Genomic DNA, 14266 nt, shown 5'->3' on the forward strand with positions numbered 1-14266 from the left:
CTCTAAACGAGCAGTAAAGCAGCTCCAAGTACATCTAAAATGCTGCTGCTCGAGTCCTGACTAGAACCAGGAAATACGATCGTATTAGTCCAGTGCTTAGGTCTGTCTTGGTTGACAAGACTCTGCAACATTGCGTGGACATCGGGGGCGGTATCTCTGGCAGACCGGGGTGGTGGTTCCTCTCTTTAAGAAGGGGAACTGGAGGGTGTGTTCCAACTATCGTGGGATCACACGCCTCAGCCTTCCCGGTAAGGTCTATTCAGGTGTACTGGAGAGGAGGCTACGCCGGATAGTTGAACCTTGGATTCAGGAGGAGCAGTGTGGTTTTTGTCCTGGTCGTGGAACTGCGGACAATCTTTATACTCTCGGCAGGGTCCTTGAGGGTGCATGGGAGTTTGCCCAACCAGTCTACATGTGTTTTGTGGACTTGTAGAAGGCATTTGACCGTGTCCCTCAGGAAGTCCTGTGGGGGGTGCTCAGAGAGTATGGGGTATCGGACTGTCTGATTGTGGCGGTCCACTCCCTGTATGATCGGTGTCAGAGCTTGGTCCGCTTTGTTGGCAGTAAGTCGGCCCCGTTTTCAGTGAGGGTTGGACTCCGCCAGGGCTGCTCTTTGTCAACGGTTCGGTTTACAATTTTTATGAACATAATATTTAAGGCGCAGTCAGGGCTGCAGGATTAGGTCTCTGCTTTTTGGAGGTGATGTGGTCCTGATGGCTTCATCTGGCCAGGATCTTCAGCTCTCACTGGATCGGTTCACAGCAGAGTGTGAAGCAACTGGGATGAGAATCAGCACCTACAAAGTCAGAGTCCATGGTCCTCGCCCGGAAAAGGGTGGAATGCCATCTCCGGGTTGAGGAAGAGATCTTGCCCCAAGTGGAGGAGTTCAAGTACCTCAGAGTCTTGTTCACGAGTGAGGGAAGAGTGGATCATGATCGGCGTCTTCAGTAATGCGGACACCGTATCGATCCGTTGTGGTAAAGAAGGAGCTGAGCTGTAAGGCAAAGCTCTCAATTTACCGGTCAATCTACGTTCCCATCCTCACCTATGGTCATGAGCTTTGGGTTATGACCGAAAGGACAAGATCCTAGGTACAAGCTGCCGAGATGAGTTTCCCCCGCAGGGTGGCGGGGCTCTCCCTTAGCGATAGGGTGAGAAGCTCTGTCATCCGGGAGCTCGAAGTAAAGCCGCTGCTCCTCCACATCGAGAGGAGCAAGATGAGGTGGTTCGGGCATATGGTCAGGATGGCACCTGGACACCTCCCTGGGGTGGTGTTAAGGGCACGTCTGACCGGTAGGAAGCCACGAGGAAGACCCAGGACACGTTGGGAGGACTATGTCTCCCGGCTGGCCTGGGAACGCCTCGGGATCCCCCGGGAGGAGCTGGACGAAATGGCTGGGGAGAGGGAAGTCTGGGCTTCTCCGCTTAGGTTGCTCCCCACGCGACCCGACCTCGGGTAAGCGAAGGAAAACGGACGTATTAACAGTTACGACACTAAAAGGGCAGCACTGAATTAGTGCAACAAAAAATGTTTTGAGTCTGGAATGACTATAATTAACCCTTGTTTATAGCTGTTAATTGGTTCTGGGCCTGACCATGGTAAATTAATTTGCGCAAAGTAGAAATTAAAACTCAAATATTTTCATGGCTTGTTTACAACATTTTAAATATTTTTTAACACTGAGAACCCTCTAGACATGAAATAACACTCAGTCATCTTTACACTAATTTAATCCAAAATGCTAATGGTGCGTTCCGGGATTTCCGAGTTCCTTATCGGAAATTTCAACTGGAACGCCCCTCGAGGTCGGATTTCCAACCTGGAATGTCGGTGCAAAAGATGGCTGCTCTGAATGTAAACAATAACATAAGCTTCTATAATATCCGTTATTAGCACTTCTGATCATTTTTTGTCACACTATATCAGCCATAATTGATGTATTGTTGGACGTTTATAAACGGTAACATTACTGTGGTGTAAACAACGTTTTTCATGTGGTATATAAAAGGGTCTGTTTCCTCTTTATCCACCATGTTTTAAGGTTGCAGAAAGAGTGCATATTTCCCATAATTTGTTTAGATTCAAGCAAGGAAACGCAAGAATAGCTCTCGTGGATATGGCCACCTTACGTTTTTGTTAACAAGTTAAAGGTGTGTAATGATAATACAAGCATGTTTAACACATATATATTCCTTTCTTTCATGAAGACAAGAATATAAGTTGGTGTATTACCTGATTCTGATGACTTGCATTGATTGGAATCAGACAGTAGTGCTGATAACGTCCATATTTTCAAAGGGAGGAGAAAAAAAGTCCTCCTTTCTGTAAAATACCACATGAAAGTGGTTGGTTCCATACTCGTTTGTATACACTTTACAAGAAATAGATTGGTGGCAAACTCCGCAGCTTGCTAGCTTGTGCACACCAGCTTTCTGAGACTCTTATTTTGTTAGCGCAGGCCGGATGAAGCAGCGCTTTTATTGTGAAGACAGGAACTGTGCAGTCTGTCTTTTGAGTTTTGACGGCAGGTATGGCGCGAGAGTCTGTTGAAATAAAAAGTGTTTTTCGCCTTCCTGTCGGTCGTTTTTTCTTAATAATGATCTGGCAGCAGCCAGCGTCATCTCACAAGACCCTCGGGTGTCGTGAATGTCAATCAAGTGACGAAAGTGACGTCTTGGTGAAGATTGATGATTGCTCATTTTTAGGTCTATTTTTTTTAATGCCTGACTGAGACAACGTCCGCGATCGACCGGTAGCTCGCGATCGCCGTAATGGTCTCCCCTGATTTAGACCAAAAATACATAGGATATTCTTTTAAAAAATACAAAAAACATTTGTGATAATAGTAGAGCCGCAAACTTCAAAGTGCTACTATGTGACAGTAAACTGTAGTACTTGGAGATATGGTTTCATACAATGGATGCTCCATGATCCATAACAAACATACAGAAGTAATAAGCCATTCTCATGTCCAACTTTTACAGATTCAATTAGCTTTTAATTCAAAATCCTGCATCAAAATTTATTAATAACCACATACACGCACAAGTCAGTCCAAGTAGTTATGAACCCCTGCTGAGATAACTGTGTGTTTACACAGTTAACAGTTAACACAGTCCTCGAGTTAAAGAATGATGCCTGAAACAAAATAATTCTTAGTCCATATCGACACAAACAGGAAGCCCGATTTCAACATCCCGCGACTCTGAATTCTGCAGTTCTCTGCGGATCTCGGCGCAGAGCTCAGGGTGTGTTTGTATCTTAAGCAGCTCCAGCAGGGCCGCCTTCTGTTCTGAGGCCAGGTCGGCCTTGTAGCGCTGCGCCAGCGTGAGTAGACTCTGATGCCAGAGCACAGGAAGCGTGCGCTTTTCGCTGCGGAAGGACAGGAAGTGAGCCACCAAGGCATCTAGGACACGGAAAGGCAGGGCGTATTTCTTGTCGAGCAACAGACGCAGGAAAATGCTGTTGGCGCCGTTGTAGTCCATCTCTGCCAACTTGAGCAGGGCAGCGCTGAAAGGAAGGAGACGGGAGAAAAAAGGCATGTTGTGCAATTGTCTACCAAAGACACTCAAAGACAAATTGTATTATCTTAATAAGTCGGTGTATTGCATTTTTTCTTTAATATTATTATAATATAAAATCAACATATTTTTTCTGTAAAGCAAAGGTGTCAAACGTATGGCCTGAGGGCCGGATCAGGCCCACGGGATGAGTTTGCTAAGTATAAAAATGTACCTGAAATTTCTGAATGAAAGAAACTGCTGTTCTAAATGTCTGGATGTCGCAATAGCAATTCTTTGTATCTTTGTAGATGATGCTACATATGTTCAAAATAAACCACATGATGTTAGTGCATCAGTCGAGGAAAATGAGCAAACTACATAAATAACATACTGTAATTTGATTTTGATATTATAATGATGTTATAATGATATTATAAAAAATATATAAATAACGACAAAAAAAGATAGAATACTATTAACTGCAACATGTAAGTGTAAAAACAACAACAACAACATTATGATTTGTGCAATTTCAGAATGTGTTTTTTTCTATTTTTAAACAAAGAAAACAATCTGAAGTTGTCTTTATTTCTAAGTTATCGTGCCGTGATTTTACCAGTTTGTCCAACTTTGGAGTAGATTTTTCTCCATGTGGCCCCCGATCTAAAATTAGTTTGACACCCTTGCTCTAACGTCAAAGGGTAGAGTCTCGAGTGTTTTAATAAAGTGGTACATGAAGAGCGTCAACACGCTTTCTCACCAAGGATGCCAAAAACCTCCGAGGCCAATAAGGATCATTCGGGACTTGAAAGCAAAATAACATCCAACATGATGCTTGTTATTAGGGCTGCAAATCTTTGGGTGTCCCACGATTCGATTCAATATCGATTCTTGGTGTCATGATTCGATTGTAAATCTATTTTTTTCGATTCAACGCTATTCTCGATTCAAAAACGATATTTTTCCGATTAAGAACAATTCTCTATTCTATCTAATCCATTATTATTATTTCAGCAGGATCTACCCCAGTCTGCTGACATGCAAGCAGAGTAGTAGATTTTTGTAAAAAGGTTTTATAATTGTAAAGGACAATGTTTTATAAACTGATTGCAATAATGTAAATTTGTTTTAACTATTAAATGAACCAAAAATATGACTTATTTTATCTTTGTGAAAATATTGGACACAGTGTGTTGTCAAGCTTATGAGATGCGATGCAAGTGTAAGCCACTGTGACACTATTGTTCATTTTTTATTTTTTTTATTTTTATAAATGTCTAATGATAATGTCAATGAGGAATTTTTAATCACTGCTATGTTGAAATTGTTACTAATATTGATACTGTTGTTGATAATATTAATTTTTGTTTCACTACTTTTGGATTGTTCTGTGTCGTGTTCGTGTCTCCTCTCAATTGCTCTGTTTATTGCAGTTCTGAGTGTTGCTGGGTCAGGTTTGGTTTTGGAATTGGATTGTATTGTTATGGTATTGCTGTGTATTGTTTTGTTGGATTGATTAATTAAAAAAATAAAAAATAAATTAATTAATTTTTTTTAAAAATCGATTTTTGAAAAATGAGAATTGATACTGTACAACGTGAGAATCGCGATTTGAATTCGAATCGATTTTTTCCCACACCCCTACTTGTTATATTATATTTTTATTATAATATAATATAATATAATAACAATATAATATAGTGGGAATGTTGTCTGTCTATCTGTGTTGGCCCTGTGATGACGTGGCGACTTGTCCAGGGTGTACCCCGCCTTCCGCCCGAATGCAGCTGAGATAGGCTCTCGCACCCCCCGCGACCCCAAAAAAGGGACAAGCAGTAGAAAATGGATGGATGGATGGATATAGTAATATAATATATCACTACATATTATATACTGTATATCCATATATCCATTTTCTACCGCTTGTCCCTTTTTGGAATATGACTGATCTGATAACATGGTCAGAGTGCAGAAATGTTACTACCGTGATGTCAATCTCCGAAAATAGCCAAAGGTATTCGGAGCGGGATATTCAAAATGGCGTACTGAATTTGAGGCATTTTGTGATGTTTTAAGGGGTAATGCACTTTTTTTGGAATTTTGCCTATCGTTCACAATCATTATAAAAGACATGACGATGAATGGATTTATTTTATAATGCATTACAGCAGAGCTAATGGGAGGTCCTCTATTCTGCCCATAAAACCCAATAAATAACCATCCAAAAACAGCCAACAATACTCCATTTCATAATTTGATTATAAACCAAGTAATAGTCATATTTTTATTATAAGCGCTAATGTAGACAAACTATTTATAGCAGCGACGTGATCATTACCGTGTGTACCAATAATTTAGTACCGTTACCGGTACCAAAATCTATATCGATACGTTGATACTTTACCAAATAAAGAGAACTATGAAAAATATCAATATTGGCTTTATTTTAACAGAATGAATGGATCTTACACTACACACTAAGCACTCACAATCAAAGAACAATTTTACAAGGTTAAAATATAAACTAAAAGATATTGAAATTGCATCTACCCTGAAGGGAACGTCTTCCCTGTGCTCCTCGACTACAGTCTGCACCAGACCGAACAGCAGGACAGGTGTAACAACTACATTATTACTTGTCACTTTTTCTAACTCCTTGTGCAGATCAGAATGCTTATTATTTAAATGTTTACCTAAGTTTGAAGCAAAGGTGGTAATAGTAATCGCCACATTTGGCGAGGCGTGTTTTAAAGCAGCTGTTGTAAGAGTAGCGTATGTGTGTGTGTGCTCCTTTAAGAATGGCAGTATGTTGGGTGAGTGACGTGAGTGAGTGAGCAAGTTAGGAGAGGTAGCGCTAGCATGTGCAGGAGTGTCAATAGCATGGTGGATGTCCGGTTGTGCCCTGTGGAAATGATAAATTAAGTGACCAAGTTGTAACTAATCGTCAGCCTTGTCATTCTGACCAAAGAGCGGAGCATTACGAAACAATTTTAAAGTGAAATGTCTCCCCTGCTCTCCTCGACCACGGTCTGGTAGCCGACAAGCACGAAAGGTGTAAAACGGTACTTGCAACACGGTGCTTCCCTGTTTAAAGTGTTAGTTTTGAAGCCCAAATACCTCCATATTGCACTTCACTCTTTATTAACCAGTAGAATTGTAGTTTTTTGCCATTTTTCCTCTCCCAGATGTTATTAATTGTAAGCACTTTGTGTGTGCGTTTTGACACACTCTACATCATGCGCCTCGGCTCTGTAGTCACCACCGCAAAGCGGCACTCAGATGAAAGAGCGGTACCGGTACTTTTCAAAGGTGGTATAGTACCGATTTCAATTGATTAGTACCGCAATACTTTTTTAGTACCGGTATACTGTACAACCCTAGTACCTATGTTTACATCATTGAGTGGTCTGCTGTTTTTGATTCCCGGCTCCTTGAAAGTTTATTGTAGATCATAAATCATGCCTCTCGCCGGTACAGAAAAACGGCTTAAGACGTATTCCGACAAGTTGGTACACTTTGACATCCAATTTAGACCCAGGAACGACACAAAAAGACGCTTGGTCACCCCTCCAACCACCACCACCTTAATGGAGGTGTTTGGATGTTTTTAAAGGACTTTATAGGCACAATAGAGCGGCTCCCATAAACTCTATTTTAAGCAGTCTTTTGATCGCATTAAAAAAAACATCCGTCATTATGTCTTTCATAATGATTGTGAACAATAAGCAAAGTTTTTTTTAAAAAGTGCAGTTTCCTTTTAAACTGTGTTTTCACATACTTTACGGATTGTAAATACTATTGGATATGGTTTAATGGATACAAAGAAACACAAATAAGCATATAAAGTCAATTTGTTTTTCCACTATGCTCGTACTTTAAGGCCTTTTAATCAAATTGTTGGATTTAAGAGTTGTTAAGAGCTCGCAGATACCCCACAAACATAAGTTCTAATTAGACAGTTGACGCTCAGAGAAAATTCGATTGACCAAAATGTGCGGGGAAGTTGCGGGCGGCGCATGATTTGTGGCGGTTAATTAAATTTGCGTGAACTGGCACAATCGCGACATCGCAAATTCCTGGAGGGACTGGTTTGTAGCCGAGCTGGCACAATAGGTTAGTTACAGGGACAAAATGCTACATTTATAAACAAGACAATAACGTATGCTTGCGTCTTTCTCAGGAGGGAGAATCATTACCTGGAGTGGAGCACAGGGATGGAACACTTTGTGAGGATGCTTCCGATGATGATGGCCTCTCTGAGGGTGCACGTCCCAGATTCACACAGCGGTATCAGTATACCTGTTGGACAAGGAGGAAAAAAAGACATTAAGTTGTAATGTAATATGTTATCATTTGATTACTTTGGGGACACATTTGGATAGTATACATGATTAATATATTCTATGAATAAATCTTACTTGCATTTGGTTGTAGATTAGGTCTCATGACATAACTTTTATGTAACAGTCATAATTCCTCACGGCTGGGAATACCTATCATCGCATTTGCAAAGTTTATAGACGGCAAGGCAAACAAACTTAACACACACACACACACACGCACGCAAGTAGTACTTGCTCTTCAGGTGGTGAACATGTTACACAACTCTTGAATGTTAAATTGTAATTTTTAAAGTTGAACTCTTGTTTAATCCGTATTGAATAGTATACCACAAATGGCAAACTATATTGACTTGACGATGGGATGTAAATGACATGTAGCAGCGGTTTTCCGAGTGGAAGGCGCCAAAAAGACTGAGGAGGAAGCGCCGCAGTTTGAGAAAAAAGAAAAATATGCTCCAAAAAACCTGCTGAGCCAAATTCAGTTATATTCATACAGAAAGAAGAGGAGTTGTTCAAGATGACAAGATGGCGCCAGCATGGGCCGATTGCAGTCTGTCTGCTCTGCTCAGATTATTGCTAACTATAGTTTTAATTGGTGCTTTATGGCAAGATATCTCTGGTCTAAGCCATGTCCACACGAACATGGAGAGTTTCAATAACGCATATTTGGGGTTAAAACGATCTCCATCTACAAAAGTGTACCGTATTTTCCGTACTATAAGGCGCACTTAAAATCGTTTTTTTTCCTCAATACTCAACAGTGTGCCTTATAACCCGGTGCGCCTTATGTATAGAATAATTTGGGTTTTGCTTACCGACCTCGAAGCTATTTTATTTGGTACACGGTGAAATGATAAGTGTGACCAGTAGATGGCAGTCAAACATAAGAGATACGTGTAGACTGCAATATGATGGCAGTCACACATAAGAGATACGTGTAGACTGCAATATGACTCAGGTAAACAACACCAACGTTTTATATGTTCCATTGAAAATATAGATCATTACACACGGCGCTCAAAAATCTATCAAAATATTTTAGTACAACTTTGGTAAGCTATGAAACTGCACCGCTTGATGGATTGTACTGTGCTTCAACATACTGTACGAGCGTTATTATGGTGTGTGTATAAGGTAAGACTTTATCTGGCGTTTTGTTTTGCAATATTATGCAAAAGCAACTTTTCTTACCTTCTGGTACCTGCTGATCTGTATTTGGTATCTGCATAAGTCCTGAAAAACTGCGCGAATCCGCCTTTGTAGTCCGTGCCGACACCAGTCGATAAGCTTTTTCTTTTTCTCTATCTTCTTGTTATGGGACATCCATCCTCCGCTGTTGCCATTTCTAATACAAAGTAGTGTAAAGTTCTTACTTATATCTGTCAGTAAACTCGCCATGAAAGCGCTGAAACATACCGGTGTAGTGAGTTTACATTATATACCCAAGGAACTTTAGTTATTAGAGAGTTCCAGTCGGACGCTTTTTCAAGGGACACATTTCCGGTGTTGTTGTTTCCGGATGAGGAGATGCTGCTCCGTTATTGATTGAAGTAAAGTCTGAATGTCATTAAAACAGTTAGCTCCATCTTTTGACACTTCTTCCACTCCCGTCCTTGCACGCTACACCGCTACAACAAAGATGACGGGGAGAAGACGCTGCCGAAGGTGAGCTACGTAAATAAAACCGCCCACAAAATGGCGCATCCTGAAGCGACTGTCAGATGATCTGTAAAACATAATCTATGGTCACTTGCCGCTGGAGACGCCACAGTGTGGATTTTGGATGCCTGCGGACTCTGTGCCGCAGCTCCCCGCGGGATTCCTTCACTCCTTTTCCAATATCACCTTTTTCCCACCTTTTTTTTAAGGAGCGCCGTAAGTGGCTGATCTGTTGGCGGTCCCGTCTTGTCTCCCTGTACGTATGTCTGCTCTTAGTGGGACTGTGCCGAAAATGTAATTTCAGTTCTTATGTGTCTTGTACATGTTAAAGAATGGACAATAATAAAGCATCCTGAATCCTGAGTCCTGAATCCTGATCACGAAGATCTGACGCCCCGTCTCGGCGTACTGAATGCTAGATCGCTAGCGAACAAGACGTTTCTCCTGAATTAATTTTTTACCACACGTAAACTAGATATGTTGCTCGAAGCCAGTGAGTTTACTGCCTTTTCAGAACTTTTACCTCCTGAGTGCGCATTTTTGAGAACACCACATACCACTGGTAAAGGTGGAGGGCGAGCAACAGTGCACAAATCCAGCTTCATCTACCGGAAGGTACCAACAGATTATTTTTCCAGCTTCAAGTTTCAGACCTTTATTATAAAACTCGATAATCCGATCTTGTGCGCACTGGTGTACCGCCCACCAAAATATGATAAAGACTTCATACAAGACTTCCCAGACTTCGTAACCAGTCTAGCTTTGAGCTACGATCGATTTTTAACAGCTGGGGATTTTAATATCCATGTTTGCTGTGAATCACGACCCTTGGCTAAAGACTTTTTAAGCATAGTAGACTCTTTTAATTTGACGCAGTTGGTGTCGCGCTCGACACATGAAAAAGGACAAACACTGGACATTGTGTTATCTTTTGGCTGCAATGTGTCTGAAGTTGAAATTGTTGAAACACATTCCTTGGATCACTTTTTTACATCAATGAACATCTTACCAAGAAGAACGCTGACATTGCAAGACAAGCACGCATCCTCAGAAAAGAAAACAAGATACAAGCAACATGGACACGGAACTGCAAAATCATGATTCGGCTAAATGGACCATATGAAGAAGCCAAAGTTGTCATGATCCGAGAGCTCCGCGACTTGGATCAATATAGATGAGACCTGCTAGACTTATGACTGACACGGCTCATCCTTGGCTGGAGACGGGGAAGGCTACGCAGCGAGAAGGTGAGACAACTGAGAATCAAAAGTTTCTAAGAGCTGAATACATGGACTATAAACTGTATGACTTTGAAAATGATGTTGACCCAGAAAACCATCTGTTCAACTCAATCAATGCTACATGTGACTACTACACAGAGGAACAATTCAATGACAATGTTAGTTTAGATAATACATTTTCTTTAATACATTTCAACTGTAGAAGCTTATATGCAAATTTCTCAAAGATTGACGAATACCTGAAGACTCTAAATGGCAAATTCAAAATAATAGCACTTTCTGAAACATGGATCGATAAAGACAGAGGTATCGATTTCTCCATTGACGGGTATGAGTTGTATCACTGTAGTAGAAGAAACAAGAAGGGAGGAGGTGTGGCCCTGTTTGTTGACTGTGAATTGAAATGTAGACCTGTGGAATGTATGACAGTGGTAATTGATGATTTATTTGAATGTGTAACTGTAGAGGTAGAAATAGAAAAGAAGAGAAATGTTATTGTTACGTGTATGTATAGGACACCTGGGTCTAAAGTAGAAGCATTTAATGATAGTTTGGAAGAATTATTGTGTAAGGTGAAGGAAAATAAAACATTTGTCATGTGTGGCGACTATAACATAGACCTGCTAAGATCACCCAGAAATAAATCAACAAGAGACTTCTTGGATGTGGTATATAGTAGAGGGCTTTATCCATTGATCACCAAACCCAGTAGAATAACGACAAATTGTGCAACGTTAATTGATCACATCTTTATAAATGACATAAAAAATAATATAAAAAGTGGACTAGTAATTAATGATATAAGTGACCACTTACCTGTGTTTCTTACTTATGACTGTCCAATTGATAAAAAGAGGGAGGAAAAAACTCATAGATATGTAAGGAAAAGAACTGAAGAGGCAATAAATAGGTTTAGGAAGGACTTATTTGAAACAGACTGGAATGAGGTGTATGGGGGAGAAGCAAATGCTGCATATGAGGCTTTTCTTAATATATATTTATCATTGTATGAAAAGCATTGTCCGAATGTATGGAAACAAAGAGACAGCTACAATAAAAAGCCTTGGATTATAAAGGGACTACAGAATGCTTGTAAAAAGAAAAACAAACTTTATAGAGATTTCATAAAAGTAAAAACAAAGGATGCTGAAACAAAATATAAGGTTTACAAAAACAAATTGATAACAATAATGAGACAAGCAAAAAGAGAATATTATAATAATTTACTAGAAAAAAATAAAAACAATATCAAAGGAACTTGGAATATTCTGAACAAGGTAATAGGAAAAACATCTGGGCCTACAAACCCACCAAGCCATTTTATCAATGAGGATAATAAGATGATAACAAATATGAATGAAGTGGCAAACGGATTCAATTCTTTTTTTGTGAATGTTGGACCCAAATTGGCAGAGTATTGGAGAACATAAAGATATACAGAGTGGATGGAGAGGGGGAAGCAAAGTGCTACAGTCCATGCTTCTAGGAGATGTTAGTGAAAATGAAATTGTATCGGTGGTAACAAAACTGAAAAATAAGACATCAACAGACAGTGATGGTATAGACATGATAATTGTAAAAAAGACTATTGACTGTATCATCAAACCTCTTTGTTATATTTTTAATCTTTCTTTTCAAACAGGGACCTTTCCAAATAAAATGAAGGTAGCAAAGGTAATTCCACTCTTTAAAACGGGAGATAAACATAGATTCACTAATTACAGACCAGTGTCACTACTGTCACAATTTTCTAAAATAATTGAAAAAATATTTGTAAAAAAATTAGATAGTTTTATTGAAAAGAACATGCTGTTGAGTGAGAGCCAGTATGGATTCCGGACCAATAGATCCACTGCTTCAGCTGTAATGAATATAATTGAGGATATAGCAACAGCAACTGATAATAAGAAATACACTATAGGGGTATTTATCGATCTTAAAAAAGCATTTGATACTATAGATCATTCTATATTATTGTCCAAGTTGTATTCATTTGGTGTGAGAGGAGTAGTTTTAGACTGGCTAAGAAGTTATTTAGATAATAGACAAGAGTTTGTGGATTTTATGGGTAATACATCTGAACAAATGAGGATTGAATGTGGAATTCCACAAGGTTCGGTTTTGGGACCAAAATTGTTTATTTTATATATTAATGATATATGTGAGGTATCAAAGTTATTGAAATTTGTATTATTTGCGGACGACACCAACTTTTATAGTTCGGGACACGACTTAAAAGCATTATCAAAAATTATTGAACAGGAAATGATTAAACTTAAGAGATGGTTTGATGCCAATAAATTATCATTAAATGTAGAAAAAACAAAGTTCATGATTTTTTGTAAGAGGAAAAGGGAGGAAACGATCAAATTGTCAATAAATGGAATAGATATTGAAAGGGTTTCTGAACTTAGATTTTTAGGAGTGATACTGGATGACGGTCTGACATGGAAATCTCATATTGCACATCTGCGGAAAAAGATGTCTAAGAGTATTTTTATATTAAATAAGGTAAAATATGTGTTAGATTATAGGGCAATGCGTATATTGTATTGTGCACTTATATTGCCATATATCAACTACTGTGTGGAAGTGTGGGGGAACACATATAAGAGTAACATAAAGGCATTGTATCAACTACAGAAAAGAGCTATAAGGATTATTCATAAAGTAGATTACTTAGAACACACTAACATATTATTCATTAATTCAGGTTTATTGAAATTACAGGAGCTAGTAAAGTTACAGACATTATGTGTCATGTTTAAGGCTAAAAGCAAAACATTACCAGCAAATTTACAAAAAATGTTTGTCATCACTTCTGAGAATGAAGAGCATAGAAGAAAAGGTCATTTCCAACATCAGTATTCAAGGACAACTTTAAAACAAATGTGTATATCAGTGGTGGGGGTTAAACTATGGAATTCTCTTTATAATGAGATAAAAGATTGTAAAAATATATTCAAATTGAAAAAAATATATAAAGACAGAACAATAAAATCATATGGACAGCCATAAGTGTTTACATTTTGCTTTATATTTATTAATTTACTTGTTTTTTGCCTGGTTTTGTATCTGTTTTGTATCATCCTGTGAGGTGTACCTGTATATTACTTCTTTTGTATTTTTGTTCGGTTTGTACTTCATGAAGTTTTGCACTTGTGTTTTTTTTGTTTTGTTTTGTTTTGTTTTGTTTTCGTTATATTTGGATGTAATTGTTGGTTCACATATCATTGAGTAAGACTATGTATTATGTGAAGGGGGCAGGAAAATATAAGATTTTTCTTCATCCTGCTCCTTCTCAGGCATTGGTGTGTAACGGTGTAACTGAATAATTGTGGTATAATTGTCTATCAAAGATGCACATCAATGAAGGAGATAAATAAAAATGATGATGATGATGATGATATTGTTTTCTGTAACGTGCTTACAAAGCCAGGTTACTCCGTGCGTCTTTGCGCGCCAGGTACGCAAAATTAACCCGCAAACTGCATCATTGTTTTCCGAATCTATCACCTT

The 14266-nt window shown here is 39.0% G+C and overlaps 1 protein-coding gene across 1 annotated transcript in view; it reads right to left on the reverse strand.

Annotated features, from left to right (window-relative positions):
- Positions 1 to 2976: 2976 nt before the first annotated feature.
- Positions 2977 to 14266, reverse strand: part of bysl (bystin-like) — a 30127-nt gene continuing 18837 nt past the window's right edge. The window contains exons 6-7 of the mRNA XM_062053518.1: positions 7701 to 7803; positions 2977 to 3511 (exon numbers count right to left, since the gene is read on the reverse strand). Of these exons, the coding sequence (XP_061909502.1) occupies positions 3157 to 3511; positions 7701 to 7803 (458 nt within the window). The 3' untranslated portion in view covers positions 2977 to 3156. The remainder of the gene's footprint in view (positions 3512 to 7700; positions 7804 to 14266) is intronic.

Source organism: Entelurus aequoreus, linkage group LG01 (genome assembly GCF_033978785.1).
Source record: "Entelurus aequoreus isolate RoL-2023_Sb linkage group LG01, RoL_Eaeq_v1.1, whole genome shotgun sequence".
Classification (NCBI taxonomy): Eukaryota; Metazoa; Chordata; class Actinopteri; order Syngnathiformes; family Syngnathidae; genus Entelurus; species Entelurus aequoreus.